The sequence below is a fragment of the Indicator indicator genome, chromosome 9 (assembly GCF_027791375.1).
Source record: "Indicator indicator isolate 239-I01 chromosome 9, UM_Iind_1.1, whole genome shotgun sequence".
Classification (NCBI taxonomy): domain Eukaryota; kingdom Metazoa; phylum Chordata; class Aves; order Piciformes; family Indicatoridae; genus Indicator; species Indicator indicator.
The window spans coordinates 23,406,292-23,426,898 of NC_072018.1; the positions used below are offsets into that span (position 1 = coordinate 23,406,292).

The following is a 20,607-nucleotide window of genomic DNA, read 5'->3' on the forward strand; positions in this document are numbered from 1 at the left end:
TGCTGTATCTCCATTTTCTGACAGTGTTAAGAAGTGAGTTTTGTTAGAAGAAAATCCTAGTAGCCATGATTTTTTCATGAAATACTGTAAAATCAAGCATGCTCTTCACTAGTATGCATTGGCTGGTCAAAGGACTTGAGTTAGCTCTGAGACCTCCACTTCATTGAAAACCTTGCAGTAGATATAAAGCATATGAAGAAAAGCTTGAGGTCAGAAATGGGGCATTAAAAGGAGCATGAAAGGGAAGGGAGTAATTAAATCCCATTAATACTGAGTGGGATCAATTTCTCCTATGCACATCTAAGAGTCTCAGGCTCATATCCTACAGGCATTCTGGTGTGTACTTTCATGCATGAGGTTCTCATGAAGGGGGCAAGACACATGAATGAGATTGAAGGGATTAGTAGCAAGCTTTTACTTTGAACTTCCTGGTGGTTTTCTTAACCTTCTAGCTATATTTGATCATATTCAACTTTTTTGTTCCTGGTGCAAAAAATATTCATCCCATCCATGTCTCATGTTAAGTTCTATGTTGGATGTTAATTGTTACAGGCAAATAGAGTCTTGACCTGGCAGATATGCACATGCTTTGCTGTATTTGCATGATTAACTCTTTTGAAGTGAAGTAGATTAAGCCTTTGATATTGTGACTTGACAGAACTCCTTGAAGTGCATGCACTCAGGCTGACTTACAGGTGGCAGAGGTTTAGCTTCACAGTATTCCCAGAGTTCAATTAGCAGCATGGAAGGGAAAAGTTTTAATTAAGAATCCAGATGTAGAAGAATTAGAGGCAACAGAGGGAAAATAATTGAATATTAATCGAATGGGACTTTGTTTACTTAATAGGATTGATAAAATGGGGGTTAGAACAGCATTTAATTTTTATCTTGACATTTTGGGCTGTAGGATACATCAGCTGTTTTCAGAGGGTTGTGGGTAGCAACCAGGAAAAGCAAGATTTAATTTTGTTACATGCTGGTACACTTGGAAAATTGTCAGAGGACATTAAATTGAAGGGGTCTGAAATTGTCATGGCAGTGCAGCACTTCCTGACTGGAAAGGTGTGAGAATACTCTGTGTGATGCGTGGGGCTCGACTAGAGATAATACACTCTGTGGGGTCTGGATGGCGTTTTGTAAGGACCCGGAGTTGCCTCTGTGCTGATGCACCCACATCTGGGGTACAAGACAGACGTGGACCTGTTGGAGTGGGTCCAGAGGAGGGGCATGAAAATGGTGATAGGACTGGAAAACCTCTTTTATGAAAAAGGGCTGAGAGTGTTTGGGTTGTTCAGCCTGGAGAAGAGAAGGCTCCAGGGAAACCTTATTGTGGCTTTTCAATATAGGGCATATATGAAAGGTGGAGAGAGAGTTTTTACCAGGACCTGTAGTGACAGGACAAGGGGCAACCATTTTAAATTGAAAAAAGGTAAATTTAGATTAGAGATGATAAATTTTTTATGATAAGGGTGATGAGACACTGGAGCAGGTTACCCAGAGAAGTTATGGATGCACCATCCCTGGAAATGTTCAAGACCAGGTTGAACGGGGCTGTGAGCAGCCTGTTATAGTGGAAGATGTCCCTCCCCATAATAGTGGGGTTGGATCTTTAAAAGTCCCTTCCAATGCAAACCATTAGGTGGTTCTGTAATTCTAAATACATGGGTCTGAGGTTGTTGGATCCAGCCACTCCTACTGCTGCATTTCCAGCACCAAAACTAAGGCAGAGATGGCGTTGAACAAAGATGAAAAGTAGCCTGCAATAGCCAGGGCTTGAGCCAGAGGGACAGCAGGTGAAGAGCCTCAGCTGACCGGGGCTTGGTTGGGCCAGCATTGGCGTTAGGTAAGTAGGGCATAGTTTAGGCTAGAGGTTTAACATCTTGCGTGTGTGATAGGTTGTCCCAGCAGAGGGCATCCCCGCACCGTCGGATTTTAGCTTGCACGGTGTGCTGCAGGCTTCGGATTAGTATGCTTCGGATACCGTGTTATCGGGCTTTGTGTGCTGTCGTGTGGTATGCTTGGTGGTGATGTTCACAGCCCACGCAGATTCACAAAGACTCAATTAGTCATAGGCTGCTAGGGTGTGCATTTGCTTTGGGTTCAATGGTGTAATTAGACATAAACTGAGATTTATGAATAATTTACAGAGTTTGATAGAGGAGGAATGAAAATTAAGTGGGGAAAGTAAGTTTGTGTGTCTCATTTCAGCGTTACTTTTTGAATATTTTAAAGCCATTTTTGACATAGTCTTGTTGATTAACTGCTGTCTTGTAACGCTTTCAGATGTTAATTCGTTATTATCGAAATTGATTAGATGTTAAACATTTTTCCCAAATCAGACTTGATTTTTGTTTCTGAATGAAAGATAATATTGTTTATTCTTTTGCAAAATTGCCAGTGAATTCTTCACTGCCTTTATGTTTGTGCTTACACAATATTTTTGGGAGGAGCTCTAGTATTTTACCTTGTTCAGAGTTCTACTGGGAGCTGGCAAACTAGTAATATATAGCAATTCAGAAATTCCAGAATTGCTTTCCTCTCCTTTTGGGGAGGACTGTCTTATTCTGGGTACATCTTTTTATTGCCATCACTGTAGTGCTTGACTGCTGAATTACATGCCAGATCCTATATGTGGAGGACAATGTTGCTCACACTTACCTGCATTATTTACAGGAGACAAGTCTAAAATTCTTGGGTTTTATTCACCTGTCTACTCAGGTTTGGGGTTTTGCTTCAGATGTTTCTTACACAGCTGCTTGCCTTTTGTGACTAGATGCTGAACACCTAGTGAACATTGTACAGCTGTAATGCAAATATTTTTCAAATCAGTTAACTTGGTTTGTAATTACTGCAAAAGGCAGGGAAGCATGAAGCATAAGATAGTTATTGCTCTTTATGCCTGCATCTAATCTAGTAAACTAGTCAAGATGTGTCTGTTAAGATCAGGACCTGTTCTCTGGCCTGGAGGGCAGAGTCTGGCTGCACAAAATTTTCTTACCATCTGCATTGTGCATCAGTACCCAAACTGGCTACTGTGTGGTCTCTGCACCAGGCTAAATCTTGGGATGAAAAATAATCTAGGGAAGTGATAGCTGCCCAAACAAAACTGTGATGGACAGTGTCAGATTCTAGTAGATGCTGTAAAGTTCCTAACAGACAGACGCTCTGAGGCTCCGGATTCTGGGAATACATCTGATACTGTTTAGTTTGCTAGTAGAGATATGGGTTATGGATTCTGGGGTAATCTATAAGTCATTTCCCTTTTACTTCTGTGCTTTTTGTTGACTTTCTTTTATCATTGTGTTGGTGGAAGAACTCTGCCTTCTTCCATCCCAAGAGGTGGTGCTTGACATAGAATCATAGAATCATAGAATCATAGAATCAAGAAGGCTGGAAGAGACCTCAAAGATCATCGAGTCCAACCTGTCACCCTAAACCTCATGACTATCTAAACCATGGCACCAAGTGCCACATCCAATCCCCCCTTGAACACCTCTAGGGATGGTGACTCCACCACCTCCCTGGGCAGCCCATTCCAATGGCCAACCACTCTCTCTGTGAAGAACTTTCTCCTCACCTCCAGCCTAAACCTCCCCTGGCACAGCTTGAGACTGTGTCCTCTTGTTCTGGTGCTGGTTGCCTGGGAGAAGAGACCAAACCCCTCCTGGCTACAACCTCCCTTCAGGTAGTTGTAGACAGCAATGAGGTCTCCCCTGAGCCTCCTCTTCTCCAGGCTAAACAGTCCCAGCTCCCTCAGCCTCTCCTCATAGGGCTTGTGCTCAAGGCCTCTCACCAGCCTCGTTGCCCTTCTCTGGACATGCTCCAGCAATTCAACATCTTTCCTAAACTGAGGGGCCCAGAACTGGACACAGTACTCAAGGTGTGGCCTAACCAGTGCTGTGTACAGAGGTACAATGACCTCCCTGCTCCTGCTGGCCACATCTTTCATGTTGCAGTATTAATTAGAATTCACTCCACTAGAGTTCACCAGTGTGTTACAGGAGGGTAAGAGCTGGACTCTATAGTAGAGGATCTGTGCTATATGTACTCCACTGTCACTAGTTTTTGGATTTTTTTTTTTATCTAACTCTGTATTCATTGAAGCACATTCGTAGATTGTGGGGCCGTAGAGGGCTATGATGTGTAATGCTATAGTTGCAGAGCATGACAGTCACTCTGTTATGCCTGTATTGTCACAGTGTTTTGTTTGTGTGTGGGATTTGTGTATTGTTTTTTATGGTACACTGTTTCTAGCCAGCATTCCCATGGTTATTGCTTTACTTGTAGTATCTTGTGTCTTATTTCTCCTCAGGCTTCCTGTCTTTGTCTGCAGAAGGAATGACTCCATTCACTGTTGGCATCTTCTCCATGTATGAAAGCCTGTAGGACATGGCCAAGTTGTTGAGTTTTATTTCCTCATGGATAAACTGAATAGTCAGAGGTCAGATGAGGTCTTTACCCTTCAGTTTCTTTATTAAGTGCTCTGCAGGGCAGCCAATGTGCCCTTTTTTTTAGGTCTTAAGGATCAGAAGGGCACTGAAGCCCACCAGGGCTGATAAATGAGTCTTCTGGCTCAATGGTGAAAAGATGCAGGCTGCTTTCTCCATCAGCTACCTAGCTGTCCAGGCTTTTCTTCCCTCTTGCCTCTCAGGGCTGTGCATTTTATAGCTCATTTTCAGTGGACAAGAATTTTTGCTGTCAGAGAAAAGTATCTGGAGCAGTGACCTATCCAGTATTTCCTTAGTTGATGATGCTAACTGGATGCTAGGTATCTGGCAATGAAATTCAGTTTCATTAGGGAGCAAATTTTAATTACAGAATTAGAAGACCATCAACAATGCTTGGGGTTTCACTATGTAGATAACAGGCTTTTACTAGACTATGTGTAAAGCTCCTTGGTAATGCATGTTTTTCCACTTCAGTTTCCAGGGTTAATGTTTCACAGCTCTTAACCAGCTCTTTTGTTGTTCCTGTCTCTCCTGTAAAGAAGCTTACCTGGGCAGCGTGTTTCATTGCAGGTTTCCAAGAAGTACAGTGAGATAGAGGAGCTCTACCAGAGACTGGCAGCACGGTATCCACAGGCTTCTCTTCCACTCTTGCCTAAAAAAGTTCTCTTCGTGGGGGAATCTGACATCTGTGAACGAAGAGCTATGTTCAACGATATCATGAAATTCATCTCAAAAGATGAGGATTTAGCAAGAAGTCCTGAGTTACTGGAGTTTTTAGGTAACTAAAAGATGTGAGTGTCCTCTCTCCCATGAATGTGCTTAATAAAAGTGTTATCAAGTTCTTGACTCAATCAGTAACTGGAGACTATGAGAATGAAGCCTGTCACTGAAAATACCCTCTTGTGCATCTATGGTGCATAGTCACATTTGCTAGTGTTTACCTCTCCTTTCAGTGGGCACATTTAGAAGTGGTGATACCACAATGCATGCTCTGAAAGTATCTGTCTCACCATCTCTTGTTTCCCTTAAGCATATGTCTAAGATGTGATTCAGAACGTATAAGTTTAGAAGGCTAAATAATCATATCTTGTCAGTAGAGAAGTGGACCCTAAAGGGACAGTATAGGGTCTCACTTAGTGATCAACTGTTCCATGTTTTGACTGTGTAACATTCATAATAAAATTGTTAGGCCATGTTGAAGAGTATCCTAAGGTAAATTTTTGACCCTGAGAGAGATTTAGATAAAAGACAAGATTCTTGATTAGGTAAACTCATTCTCTGGCCCCTTTATTTTTTTAAGTTTTGTTTTGTTCTTGTTTGTTTGTTTGTTTGTTTGGCTTGGTTTATTTTTTTTTAATTTTTCTTTGCCTCATGTCCAGCTCTTGCTGCCTCTTACAGTGATTTATGTAGTTCCTTTCTTATCTTCCTTGGGCATAGCAGGGAGTCACTGAATGAATGGAACAGATGGGCTCTCTGCTTTTCATTCAGCTAAGAGCTGATGAGCAGGGAATACTCCAGCCTGGTTCTGTGCAGGATTCTCAGTGTATTGTTAGTTTTAAGAAAGTGAAGTTGCATGGTGCAAGTAAGTCACCATGTGTGAACAGCCAGTTTTACGGAAGTGTCAAGTGTGGCCAGATTATAAATTCTGTGAGATTGGCAGCTTCCTAAAGTCAAAAGGGGTAAAGTTGTGTAATATTTGGCAAAATCTTTTTGCTAATAAGAATTTCAAGAGGGTTGTTTGGGACGGTTTTTGTATGTGGGGTTTTTTATGTTGTTTTTGTTGTGTTTATTTGGTTGGTTTTGTTTCTTTGTTTAGCAGCGTTATCTTGAAAGCAGACCCCTTGCACAGAGAATTCAGAGTTCATGTTGATTAATCTCTGCATGCTCATTAACCTAACCGTGGAGCCCATGTATATAGCTGAATTAGTCTGGACTGTAGACAAATGGGGTTCAAGTGATGTAACCTCTTCATTGAAATCTGCCTTAGAGTAATAGGAGTCTCACGCTGGCAAACTGATAGAAGTCAGTACATGCACTGCAGATCCTCAAGCCAGTAGTGTACACTTTTACAGATACTGGAGACATACTCAGTGGTGTTTAGGGAGAATCAACAAGGTAAACCACAAATGACTGTGGAAATAAGATAACCAGCACTGTAACATTCACTGGCTACCCTGAACAACACTCTTTTCCCTAAAAGGGAAGCAGGAGACCACTTGCTTGGTATAGACACCTACATTTAGTCAATGAAGTCTGTCCTGAATGAGGTGGCAGATGCGATTGTGAAAAGCTGAATGAGATTAGTCTCCTATGACAGTAATTTTAATAGTCAGAAGGATGAAACCATGAGTTTTATCCATCATGGTTTTTAGTAGCCTGTTTTTAGCTAGTCTCACCACTTTAAATTGCTTTCCAGAATGTCCAGAGACTCCACAGCAAGGAATACTTTTCTCTTCATTCTTAAGGGCTTTGCATGTAACAAGTATGGTGAGAAGACAGTCAAAGCAGATGTTTCAGATTGCTGCTCAGCTGGATGGGCCCTTGCATACTGCAGGGACTCAAAACTTCAGGCTTCATTTCTGAGTGTAAACTGTTGCAAAAACTTCTTCATCCAATGCTCTAATTTTAGCCTTAATGAATTAAATTAGTAATGCAAAGTGGACTTCTCTCCACTAGCTGTGTGAAAGTTAGCTATCTACGTCTAAGCAGAGCATTTACAGCCTCAAGTCAGTGGACAGAAATAGGCACTTCAGGGGGAAACTCCGCCTCAGACAAGATTATTTGGATGGGATGGAGATTCTATTGTTTCTATTCATTATAAAAGGAGCGTAAATAAGCAGATTAGCCACGTGCTGAGGATGTTAATTTCCTCTGTATTTCTCTACCTAACTACCTTGAATCAGTAAACAGGTCAGGCCCATAGTGACACATAATGGATATTAGGGACAGTCGAGAATGTTGAAAGAGTTTCACAAAAGCTGATCCTGTCCTTCATTTCCCAAGCAAACCCATCAAGAATAGGTGCAAGGTATTAAACAGTTTTTATCCTGCCTACTCAGTTTTGCATGCGTTACTGTATTTTGCAGGAACAAAATCTACTAGTGCCACTGACTTCAAGGGTAAAAACATTCCTGATGACAAGGAGAAAGATGAAGAAAATGAGGCATTCGATTTTTTCAAAGAGGAGAAGACATCTGACTTAATATCACAGCTTTCATCAGTCAAAAATGCCAGGAAAGGGGAAAAAAAAGAAGAGGAAGAGGAGGAAGAAGATTTAGACCCTCTCGGTATAATCAGGTATAGATGGTAGTGCCTTTGTTACTTAGTTTTAGCCTACTTTCTGAACAGATAGGGCTGCTCTATGTCATTATCTCCTCATCTCAGCATTTTACAACTTTGACCACTTTCAGCTGCATTTAGCAGAGGAGAGGCCACTGCAGTTCACCAAAGAGGTACCTCAATAGAGGGAACACACTTTGTAGTGCTTCTTTAGTGCATTTCTCAGAAAATCCAAGTGACAGAGGGACATGGTGAATGCCTTGATAACAGTCTCAGTTACAGCAGGCTCTTTACTGAACACTGTACCACATAACATAAAGCCACCACAATCCATTGGATGTGCTGTTCTGGAGCCTACAGTATAGAACTGCTTTTGAACTCACTTGTGTCTACAAGGAGGTAATGTTATAGCAGCATGAAGACCAAAAGAACCGTTTCAGTCATGGTGTTCACAAATAACCTTTTCTTTTTTTCTTGTCTGAAAGTGTCACATGCTAAACGCTGCCGAGGCATAAGCAAGAACAGCATGAGAAACAATAATGGAATCAAAGCTTGCTCATGTTCCTATCTGGGTTTGCTTACCTGTCCAGTAATTTTCAGACAGTTATTTTCTTCAAGATGGAATCTTAGTTCTCAAAACCATTTCTAGCTACTGAAGCAAATTCAGTTTCTCAGTGGCTGGGATTGTGACTAGTGACTACTTTTTTTTTTTTTTTGGCTGTCTCAGGCTTTAGATGCCCGAGAAGAAAAGGGCTAGTTGTTCTTGATCTTCAGTAAGCACTGACTGATTCAGCTGAGTTGTTTCAGTTACTCACAGTGACTCAGTGTTCTTTGTCTTTGGACCCAGGCAATGCTTTCAAAATGATTCTTCATAGCAATAGAGAGTAACTGATGCTAGCAAGCCAGAGCCCTCTCGTGGTTTTTCCCAATTACCTTGAATCATTTAACTCCAAGCTCTAAGCTGCAGTCTCCCCCACGGTTAGGTCAGCTACAGCAGTTAACACTGGAAGCGCTGTTTGCTCCTGCTGCTACAATGTTATATAATTGCTGATGTCCAGAAGTCATCCTTCTTACTGGAAGTATTTAATCCTTTACATATTATCAGAAATCTTTAAGTATTATTCTTTTGACAACGCATGTGCTTAGTTAGCATCGAAATTATTCTTTTGTTGAAGAAGAGTTTAAAAAAATTAAATAAGTATTTACAGTAAGAAGTTAGATAAAGCATTACTTCCCACAAAATGCTCGTTAGTTGATAAGTTTACAAAAGAAGCTGTCCTTTTTTGGACAGGAAAATGATCTATTTGGTTAGCAAATGCAGTCTTGTATTTTCTGACTTAGAACAAGATCTGTAAAGAACTTGCTGTGCCAAAACAAGCAAGAAGCTTGCTTTTCTGCTCTGCATAGTTTGACACAGCATTTGAAAGTCTTGATTATTTTAGGTTTTTTTTAATGCATTGTAGGGTGACAAGATCTGATGTTAAATCCTCATGTAGTTTATTGCTTCCATTCCTTTTGAGAACAGAATTATTAGTGAGAGGTATGATCTTTACTGGTACAACGCTGCAGCATGAGGTGTTTTCCACTTTACATCATTGGCTGTTCATATAAAAAAAAAATATATATACTTATTATTTTTGTAAATCTCACATGTTCAGTGTTGAGGCAGAAACATGAAAGTGGAAATGAGAATCCTGAATGTAATGTTACATTTTCTCTGTTCTCCTGTAATTCACCCTTCTTCTATGGAAGATATTTTCAATTCACATTAATGAAGATCAAGTTGGACATAAGCTTTGCATCCTAGCTTTATTCCTGGTAGTAACAGGGGTCTAGGTAAGAGGCCAAAGGCAGGACCTTTGTTCCCAGTGGATGAGCATTTCTTGGATGACCGTTTTAGGATGTCTGCTATACCCATCAAAATGTTGGGTGTTACATGCTTTAAAGAGCGTTCTTGCAGGCCTCACTGCTTTATTCCTTCATATGTGTTTGAAGTTACTTTGGAATGGGAATAAAAAACAAAGGAGGTGATGCAGAATGAATAAAAAAGTTAAGTAGTAAATGGCTCCCGAATGACTAACAGGTTAAAAAATGTAATAAGCCACAGTCCTTTCCCCTGTGAAAAAAACTTTGAAAAGATGTAAAGTCAGCTCCAAAACAAGCCAGTTCATTCCAAAAGGTATCAGTGTCCAGGATGCTTGGAGCAGCAGAGCTCTAACCTATATCAAATCATGTATTTGGCACAATATTACAGGTTTGTTTTTTTTTATTCTGGATGGGGATGAAACTGCTCCAGTAGCACAGGCCTCCATGTGTTGTCAACATGCTTCATTTGGTAACTTTTCCTCCTAGGCCAAAAGGCTGTGACTTGGTTTTGGCCCAGCACTGCTGCTGTGCTACTGAACAACCAGATATCCAGTTAAATATATTTGCTTTAGGGGTAAATTGTTAAACTATCTCTATATTTATGGTTCAGTACTGCTGGTGATCATCCAGGTGGAAGCTTATAATTGTCTTTTTCCTTTTGCCTGGAGGAAGTATCTCAGTTGTGCTGATTCTTTTCTTCACATTCAAGGCTATGTCTGAGTTGCTTTTTCATGGCTTTTGGGCAACTCATTTGCCAGTTCTGCTTTTCAGCTTTTGTGGACATAAATGATGGACTACAAAGTTTGTGTTTCTTTGCTGTATGATTCTCATCTCCAAAAACTTGATTTCTTTGTTAGCAGAGGCCTTGTCTCTGATTCTTAACAGCAGAAAGACTGTTGTTTTTTTCTTGTCCAAATAAGGGACATTTCAAGAAACATAATATGTATTTCTGATTAAGTTTTCAGCCTTTAACACCCTGAGGCCTGGTTCTTCCTAGAATAAAAGGTACTCAAGATTAGGCTACATTTGTGAGATGTGGTATTGGAATTAATTTTGAAATATGCTTTAGAATGCTATATTTCTACTATCTTTCTTGATAGTTTGGAGTATTGTTATTCCAGTGTATTATCACCAGTTATTCTGCAAATTTTCCTTGACATTTGTAGAAATCTTTTCAGCTTGTACAGAATATATATGTCCTGTAAGAAGAGCACTTCTAATGTGGAGTTAGATGGTTCTTTGACATCAGCTGTGCAGCAAGGAATTAATATAGTGTACCCACTTTTGTAGCAGTGGCACATTTCTAGCTCTATTTCATTTTTCTTGGCATTGTGAGTATACAGTGACTTGTAAGTTACAAAGCTGTCATAGCCAAACTTTTTTTAAGTTAACATCTTTTTATTTATTTGGGTTTTATTGTTGTTGTTGTTGTTGCTGTTTTTTCTGATAAGCCATGAGCATTAGAATATCCCTTTGTTGAAATTTATTTTAATTCTTTCATAAATGAGAAATCAGTAATGTATTTCATTCCACATCGTAGAGATGATATTAGTTATACTATCTTACTCTTTGTCTCTTGTTTTCATTAAAGTGAGTGCAGTACTTCTCTTTACCACTTTTCTCAACATTTACAGGTACATATTTTTAAGTGCTTAGTAGGCTACCATGGTTCTTTGACAGTATATCTGGGATTTTAGAGGTGCAGTATCTTTTAACAGGTCTGTCTTTTTAAGGATTTTCCTCATAAATTGCAAAAGAGTACCCTGTGGCTAGTCACAATTGCAGAGGTTTCTCCAACTGCAATGCCTTCAGGAATGACAGAAGCAAGAACATGATATCCTAAAGAGGCTAATCCTCTGAAAAGCAAAGCATGGAATACAGCCATAAGATGGAGAAGCTATTCAGTTGCAGCTGGGTTATTCTTGTTGAAAACTCTGCAATAGAAAAAGGTGTCATTTTCTAGTGGTTTGAGAGAATTGCTTGAAGATGACTATGTGAAGCAGGAATCGGGACCAACATCAATGGTAATCAGCTCAGCTGTGTCAGGGTGTGCTGACTGAGGCTGACTGGGCAGCTTCTGACCAGGTCTATACCATTATATTCTCCTTTTCTGCAATTTGGGTTTGCCACATTCGGAATTCCCACTGAAAATGGCCTGTGCTGCCTCCTGAGCTGTGATTAGCATGATTTAGGAGAATGCAGGTTGTCCTATGGCAGAGGAGTACCAGAGACTGTCCTAATAGCAGAACTGTTGCACTGAGCTCCTGTGCTCAGGCCCAGGGTATGAAAGAATTACTAGAAGAAAATTAGTATGGCCCTGAGCTCCTCTGCCCACAAGTGTTAGTTTCCTTCCTGCTGCTGTGTTTTTTCCAAGTCTGCCCTAAGGGTTCCCTAGAAAACAACCAGTTTGTTATTTTTTTACTTGATCTGAACAGGGTGAAATTATTCATTTATAGCTCTGAATCAAAACAATTTTAAAAACACATCACAGTAACTGAATTGGGTTTTGTCTTGTCCCTCTGTAGGTGAACTATGCAGTTTTATTGTTTGCATGTTGTGGTGGGTTGAAAATTCTCCCCAACATGAAATTGCCAGACCAGCTCAGTTAGAAAGCAAATGAAGCTGTGTTTACAACCAAAACTACAATCTAGAAATGAAATGCAATGAATATGTACAAAATATACAATATTTATGTATATATACAATTTATAAACAAGACAAGAACCCCACTGGACAAACCAGGGGACTACCAACAGCTTCCCCCATCCTGCTCCCTTCCCTCCCCTCTGTACATGGGACATGAGAAGAGAAAAGCAGAGAGCTGTTTGTTAATACTTAGCCACAACAAAGCAATGCAGCCAAGGTCAGCAAAGCCAGCAGAAGCCAGAAGCTAGTATCTGCTAAAGTGAAGGAGTTGAAAAGAAAGTTAAGTGTACAAAACTAACTTTTATGTGAGATACCTGTCCAATGGGATTATTTAGACTTTATAATTATTTTCCTTTTTACATCCAATGGTGATTTATTTACATTCTACTACTTTCTGTTCAAGATCTGTGGAAAATTTTCAAGGCACAGCCTAAAACTACCACACACGCCGAAGCCAAGAGCTTTAGAATCTCTCTCTCCCTCCTTTCACTTTGTAGTTAAATTAATTCAGTACTTGTATTCAGTTTAACAAACCCAAGACAGCAGCTGATTAAAATGACCCAGAACCTGCTCCTCTGCAACAATTTTTCAAAAGGAGCTTGACTACTTTATGGGTTAAAGCAGCTCTTTCAGTTCATGCATTTCTTCAACCACAATTAACTTATGAGGTAATATTTGTTCACCAGCTTGGGAGAACCCACCTTTTCCTGTGCTTTCCTTTCCTGTCCTCATCAGCTCTCTGCAGCCCTCACAGGAGCCTCTCCTCCACATGCAGTTCCCTCCCTTCCGTCCTTTTTCCTTTGCCTCCCTAAATCTGTCAGTGACAGCATATCTTCCCTCCTAAGTTTTTCCTGGCAAACTGCACAGAACCTAGAGGTGGGCATTCCCCAGGCAGGGGCTCTTTTGTCTCCTGGTGGATCCTGGAGGGTTTCTGTCTCCATTCTCTACCTTTGCTATTGTTTCAAAGGATTTCCATTTGTAGCTTTTCCTCATGCAGTTTGTGTCTTGCCAGAAGAATAAAGACAAATGAGTAGAGGGAAACTTTGTATCTATTGTTTAAACACAGATAGAGCGAAGTCCTGACAATAGTTAGGAAGGGATGGGGCTGATTTGAGATGATCTTTTGGTGGCCTGCTGCCACAAGTTTTTAAAAGTTTTGTACCTAGTTGTTGCTGGGGTCAAGCTCAACCACCTCTGGTGCCAGAGCTTTGCTGGTTTTGGGTTTAGTTGGTAAGGAGATTATGAAAGGACTTGGGGCCTTTTCTGGTTGCAGATTAAATGGTCTATGGCTTTGAGCAGGGAAGGAGCAGTCAAGCATCCAACCCTGGATTTGCCAAAGTCATGCAGAGTCAGGCTGGCTGTAGGAGGAGGTAGGTTGGCACAGAAGCCAGTAGTTGTTTCTAGGTTGTGTCCTACACTTGCATGTTCCCAACCCCCTAAATGACATCCAGGGCCTAGGATAGCCTCAGCCTTTTGTCTTGGAGGGAGAGATGAGTGGCAATGTTCGATCTTGCTTCCTCTGCCAAAAGCCTTGGGCTGCTGAGAATAGCCAATGAAGAGGATTAAGATGAGCCCTGTGTTTAGCATCATTCCAAGTGGTTTTATTGGTGAAGTGCCCAGAGCTGTAATAGGTGAGGGCAGTGCTTGCCAGCGGATTTTTCGTCTCCAAGAAAGAGAATTTCTGCAGGGTGGAGCAGTGTCATAGCACAGCTCCTGTCTGCTGGACAGATGGTTTGGAGCAAGCTTGTCAAAATATGTGTTCAGCTGCTTTGCCTTCTGGTCCTTGGTTGGCAAAGCTGTACTCCTGCCACTCCTCAGATTGCCACTCCTCCTAATCCTCAGCCTCTCATAAATTTGTGACTGCCTTTTAGTCTAGCCAGGTGTGTGCATGTCTTCTCTTCTGAACCCAGTAAGATTCATACAGAGTAGAAGAAGCACTTGTGTCTGTCCTGATCAGCTGAGAGAGAGTGAAAGTGTCAAAATATCAAAGAAGAGAGTAGATACAGGTTATTTTTGATTTAATGAAATTCAGATAGTTAAAACAATGAACAAGAACAAAAAAGAGCCTTCTTTTCCTAGCAGTGTGTGTATCTGTGCTCGCAGCTGTGAATCCATCAGAGATCTAAACAGGCAGGTCTTTATTTTTTCAGTTGTTGAGTCAGAAGCTTAGGTTGCAAGGCATGCTTGACCGTCACTTTGCCAAGTGACACGAGTGTTTGTCACTATTCCAATCCAGCTGCTGTCAGATTGGCAACTTGCAAAGTCCCAGTAAACAACCCTGCTAGTCTTCTACTGAAACATTTCTGACAGTTGAAATTTTTCTGAAAACCAAGGATATAGTCTGGTATAGTGTTCTTTCCCATCATAGAAAGAAAAGAAAAGAGTGAAAGAGAGCACTAAGTCTGTGTTACCCATCCAGTGAAAGGATAAGCCTCACTTACTGATCATAAATTGTCTGCTCTCAATGCTTTTCAGGGGCAACCTTATAGCCTCTCCTTGGAGGTGTTTTAACTGAGTTGTTAGAGAATAAAGCAGGGTGGTAGGGGTGCTCTTCTTGCAGGAATTTGATCACTTCCATTTGTCTGTCCTGAGCTTTTTAATGTTTATAGGTGCTTTGCAAGTGTTGTTCTCCCATTCAAAGCACCTTCCTTTGTTTTATGCCTCCAATCCCATCTCTTGAGCACAGCTTCCCACATTTCTTCACTGCGAATCTTGCTGTCCTGCTACAGATGGAAGGTTGAGGGTGATTGACAGAAAATAAAAACATGCCTATTTCTTGAGTCTCACAGAGTCATCCTTGTTTGTTCTGTGTTGTGTGCTCTGAGTGGAAGAAACATACTCTCTTGGAATATGTTTTCCTTGGGAGAACTCTACCAAGGCCTGTTAGATGTACTTTCTAAAGGCCTATGTAGATGTACTTTCTAACCAGGGAAGTTGAGTTGGATGTTTGAAGGACTCAGCCCTCTCCTCTCATTGCTGTTCTGTGGTAGTACTAACTAAATGTAAGTGCACTCAGGAAAACTGGGGCTTTCTGGTACTCCTGGGCTTGTAGTTAGCATGTGTTACATCCTTCCTAAGCATAAGACCTCCTTTAACAGAACGTATTTGACAGATGATTGCAAAAACCCTGCTGCTCTGTCCACTTCTGGCAATCAGAAGGAAATGCACCTTGGGATCTGAGCTAGGGCACTCAGACTGTGAGACAGACTTGGAGAGGAATGGATGCATAACACAGATCTAAAGTGGGCTGCTCTTTGTTTTCTTTTATCCTGGAAATAGTCACTTCCTTGACTGAAGGAAAACTTGTGAGAGTCCTCTCCTATGCCAGCATTGTCCATATCTGTATTCATGTTTCCTGGTCTAGTGTTGGATTTTTGATACTGTATGATTATGTTTTATGTTGAAGGAATTGCCTCAGTTAAATATCAGTGGTGAGTTTCTGTCATGGCTGGCTTGGGTGATTCTACTTCATACACAGCTGGAACATGAGGATCCTTTGGGAAGGAGTTTAAGTAATTATTTTAATGTGCTTCATTTTCTTCCTGATTAGAACTCTGAATGTACTTTAACAGGTTTTATAAATAGTAAATATGTGTTTATACCATCACCCTAAACCCAAAGGACTGCAAATAACTATAGTCTGTGCATGTTACAAGTGCATATACCATCTGGTAGTGTTTTCAAGCAGAACACAAATGTAACTACACCTGGGGTAAAACGCAGCAAGGACTTAATAGCTTAGTGCAACGCTTCATTCCAGTATCAGACAGTAAGTAAAGAACATTTAGTTCAACTGGGAGTGCAGGGGGAATTGCAGTGATGTAGATGTAAGTAGCCAGCTTGGAATTTGACCAGCTTGCTGAAGAAGATGCTTTTAAGAAAGATGTCATGGGATTTTTAATGGACCTGTTTATTGTTTACAGTGTATTAAAGCAATAAAACTTGACGCACGCTTTTCTCTGTATGGGAGGATTGTAGAGCTAAGTAGTGTCAGGGAACTGGAATGAAATACCATAGCCACTAGCTGGCACCAGCCTTCAAACAATTCTCACAGTCCTCTGAGTGAACTCTCAGCTTTTGATTTTCCCATCCTGTTTAACAGCAATGTGTGGTCTTTTGTAGCAGTGCAGAACTAAAGCAGTGATGTCGGTGTGCAGAAGCTGCCGTGAGCCATTCTGCAGGCATATTAAGCAAGTCCTTACTTAACTGAGACAGGTTCATAGGAGGCAGGAGATGCTTTAGAAGGGACACAGGATAAATTTGCAGCTAGACAGAATCAAGTGTTTTTTCTTTTTTTTTTTTTTTTGCTTCTGCTTTGGAATACAATTGAACATGATGTGATTGGGCAGATTTAAACACGTTTTGTTTCATGGGCTTTACAATAATAGGATGACTCAAGTCCTTAATTATAATAAAAAAGCATTACCTCATCGATTAGCCTGCTTCTTTCACCAAGGCACTGGAAATTTTTAATCAACAGACGCAGTGAGCTGCTTGTAGATGAGACAGACTGCTAATGAGGGATGGATTCAGAGCTGCCCTGTTGCTTTGCTGTTCAGCAAGTATGACAGAATTGCTTACTCTAGAAGAAGCTGTCTATGGAGCAAATGTATTCTCAGTTTAAATCAAAAGGGAGACTTGCTTTTCCTTTCATCTGATGTTCCTAATTCAGCAGACTTCCTAAAGTCATTGTTCCATTTCCCCCATGGATATGCTGCAGAAGTTTGTCTTGGTTTCAAAGAACAGGCTTTTGGAAAACCATTTTTGGAAGTAAAACTTTGCCAAAAATGCATGAATTAGCCATTGTACCTCCAGGCTGGAACTATAATTAACTCACCTGGGGATCACATCACTTGCTGCTGCCCCTTGCAGCAGCTGACTAGATCTGGAATCTGAAGTGCCAGCATAAGAAGGAATGTCCTTTAGGACAGACACACGCCTGGGACTTGGCAGCTTTTCATTCTGCACTTGAGTTTCTTAGGTTGCATCATGGTTCTTAGATCTTTCCATTATGCTTTTGGTAAAACTGACTTTATGAGTCTGCCCAGGGAAAAGTTTTCCTTTGCATAGAATTGTGACATGCAGATCGTTTATAATGGCAATTGTCATTGAAGTGAAAGAAATACTTTCTGTTACTTTCCATGAATTTTGGATCAGACTCAAAATCTTTCCAAGTTGCAGGAAATGCCTAGATATGATCAAATTGTAAAGGGAAGAAAGATTTATCATCACATTGAAATACGCAGCTGTGGTAGGTGATTTGACTGTGGCTAAACTGGTAAATAAAGGGAAACAGGAGCTGTAGTCTTGCTCTGTGCCAACAAGGATGAGGTAGCTTCTGTTCAACAGCTAAATCCTTCCACTCCCTAGAGCAAGCTGGCCACATCCAAAACAGGAAGTGTCCTGAGCTTGTACTGCTTCTTAAACTATATCCAGGCATAATTTGGGAAAGGATTAGTTAGCCTGGGCCAAATCCATGCCAGGAAGTGTGCTAAAAACTCACAAGGAAGATACTGAGTCCTGTTATCTTGGCCCAAGCCCTGATCATATTTATTTCCTAGTATAGATGTTGACTTTTTGTTGTCAACAAGGCAGCCTGAAGGAGGTCACATTTAGGAATCAAGATTGGAGCCACTGGGGCCCTGTAATAAGGCTTTTCTTGGCAGTCGTTGGTTTGGCTGGCAGGTGGTGCTGAGCATATCCCTGACAGTTAAGGATTCACTGTGACTGGAAAACACCAAGGGCATCTCACAGCAAGTATGTAGCTGGCTGCTGTGGTTCCTGTCAGCTAGCATTTATTAGGTGGTGGTGGTCACAGCTTGGGAGTTAGCCCAGCACTGGATGGGTGCAGCCAGCCTGTTTTAGAGTACAACAGAGTTCAGCCACATGACTCATGGTGTGTCATTTGGCTGGGAAAAGGGCTTGACTTGGGTTTTCACTACTATCAGCTGTTTTCTGAGGCCTGCTGTCTGAACCATGATTTTCTATAATAACTGCTACTTATTTGGCACAATAGACAAACTGGTCAGAGTGGCTTGGATGGAAGATTTCCAAGCTTCTCTCTTCCTTGCTTTATTGCTTTTCATCTGTAATAGCATCTGAGGCATTCTTGAAGGCACCTTTAAACACAAAACATGGTGTCATGCCCTCAAAACCACCTTACACCATTATCTAGACCCATTTACTAAAGATGTCTCATTTTTCATCTGTGTGATGGGTTATCTGCCAGCAGAGGCTGTTGCTGTGTATAACAGTCTTGTCCTGGAAACTTGTTCCTGAGCTGTCTGTCTTTCTCATCTTGGCTATGAGTGACAGAGCCATGGCCCCCAGCTGGTTTTGTAATATGAAAAAAAAGCAAGATATATTCTTAAGAGGCTGCTGGGGGCTAAACCTCACATCCTTCTTCAGGGGCTGTTACTGCAAACTGTGACCTTGCTGGTATTGTTTTTATTTGTTCAGAGATCCTGCCAAGAGACAAGGGCAGTGCCACACAATATGGGATGGTCAAAGAGGATCAAGAACCAGTGGACAAGAGCTCAGGGGAATTAGTTTCAATTCTTTGTTTCAAAGGCATCCTGTTTAGGCTGCAGACAGCTTGCTTCTGGCTTTCAGGACCACATTTCATTCCTGATATGTAAAGAAGAGTGCTGTCATTCCCTGCTACATAGAGGTGCAGAGAACAAATTCTAAAAAGTTGTGAGGTGTTTGAGGGCTGTCCAAACATTGCAGTCCATTGGCAATAAGCATTGTTTTGGCTGTCCTTGGGAGGTGGTGGGAGATGTAACCCAGCCTGTCTTACCCCTCACTCTCTTGAAGAAACTTGCTTGCACTGCTAGTCATGTGCCAACCATGCCAGCACAGCTGTTGTGTATGACAAGACATATGCTGCTGACGGATATTATGAAAGAGGCCAAGATATCCTTAACCCTTACAGGCAAATAGACAACATGGCAAAGGACAATCTCTTTTCTGCCCTCTACTTAACTCTTCTTTCTGGGAGGAGCTGGTACCTAGGACCCCTTTTGGCAGGTCCCTCTTGGAGCTGGCTGGAGCTGGCTCTTTTGGACACAGCTTCTCACAGAAGCCCCCACCCTATAACCCCTCCACTAGCAAAACCTTGTCACATGAACCCAATGCACCAGGTACTAGTGTCCTTCCCCGGGGGTGCAAAGGGATGTGAACACAGAAGAGTGAGGCCAGGAGCTGCAGATAGGAGCTGGGTGAGCAAAACAGAGGCCCTTACTGAGGACCACAAGCTAGCCCCATGAATCACCACCTGGCATTTTGGTCATGTTTGATGTACTGTTATGTTTACAATCACACTTATATTGTGGTGTTAGTCCTCTGTCCTAGACATGTGGCATGTGAAAGGTCTGCTGTAATATTTTTCCTTATGGATCCAGATTCTGAAATGTCCTGGATCTGTGTCTGAAATCGTCATTCTTTCTTCCAACCTTTCCACAGCAACAAGGAGTAGAAGCTTAAAATATTGTGTAGTTATTTGTAATTGTTACTCCCCTACTGTCATCAGCATAATTTCATCAGTTTTCCACTAGTCACTCCTACTGACACGTCAGTGATGCAATTTCTTCTCCTCCTATGTATTCAGCAACAATCTCAGTTATTTCTTACATTTCTCCAATTTACTAGGTGGCTTAGTTGCACACTGATGTAAAATGGCACAACTTAAGTGCACTTTGAGGCCATCTAGGATTTATGAGTCAGCAAACTAGCCCAAAGGATTAAGTTTCTTGCCCAAACTCACACTATGAGTCAACAGCAGCTAATCCTGGGAAGAGGATTGTTGGGCTGATAGACCAACATAGACTAGGAAAGTTCTTCTACCCCTCTACTCTGCCCTGGTGAGACCACACCTGCAATACTGTGTCCAGTTTTGGGCTTCCCAGTTCAAGAGAGACAGGGACTGGCTGAAGAGAATCCAACAGAGAGCCATGAGGATGATGAGGGGACTTGAGCGTCTCCCCTGTGAGGAGAGACTGAGAGACCTGGGGCTGTTTAGTCTTGAGAAGAGAAGACTGAGAGGGGATCTCATCAATGTCTATAAATATCTGAGAGGTGGGTGTCAAGTGGAGGGGGCCAGGCTCTTTTCAGTGGTGTGCAATTGTAAGACAAGAAACAACAGGTTCAAGCTTGAACATGGAAGATTTCACCTCAACATGAAGAGAAACTTCTTCACAGTGAGGGTGGTGGAGCACTGGAACAGGCTGCCCAGGGAGGTTGTGGAGTCTCTTTCTCTGGACACATTCAAAACCCACCTGGATGCATTCCTGTGGAGACTACCCTAAGTGATCCTGCTTTGGCAGAGGGGTTGGACTCAATGATCTCTGGAGGTCCTTCTAACCTCTAA

The 20,607-nt window shown here is 41.5% G+C and overlaps 1 protein-coding gene across 1 annotated transcript in view; it reads left to right on the forward strand.

Moving 5' to 3' along the window:
- Window positions 1-20,607, forward strand: part of HS1BP3 (HCLS1 binding protein 3) — a 47,028-nt gene that overhangs the window by 8,438 nt on the left and 17,983 nt on the right. The window contains exons 3-4 of the mRNA XM_054383638.1: window positions 5,019-5,226; window positions 7,535-7,745. Coding sequence (XP_054239613.1) covers window positions 5,019-5,226; window positions 7,535-7,745 — 419 coding nt within the window. The remainder of the gene's footprint in view (window positions 1-5,018; window positions 5,227-7,534; window positions 7,746-20,607) is intronic.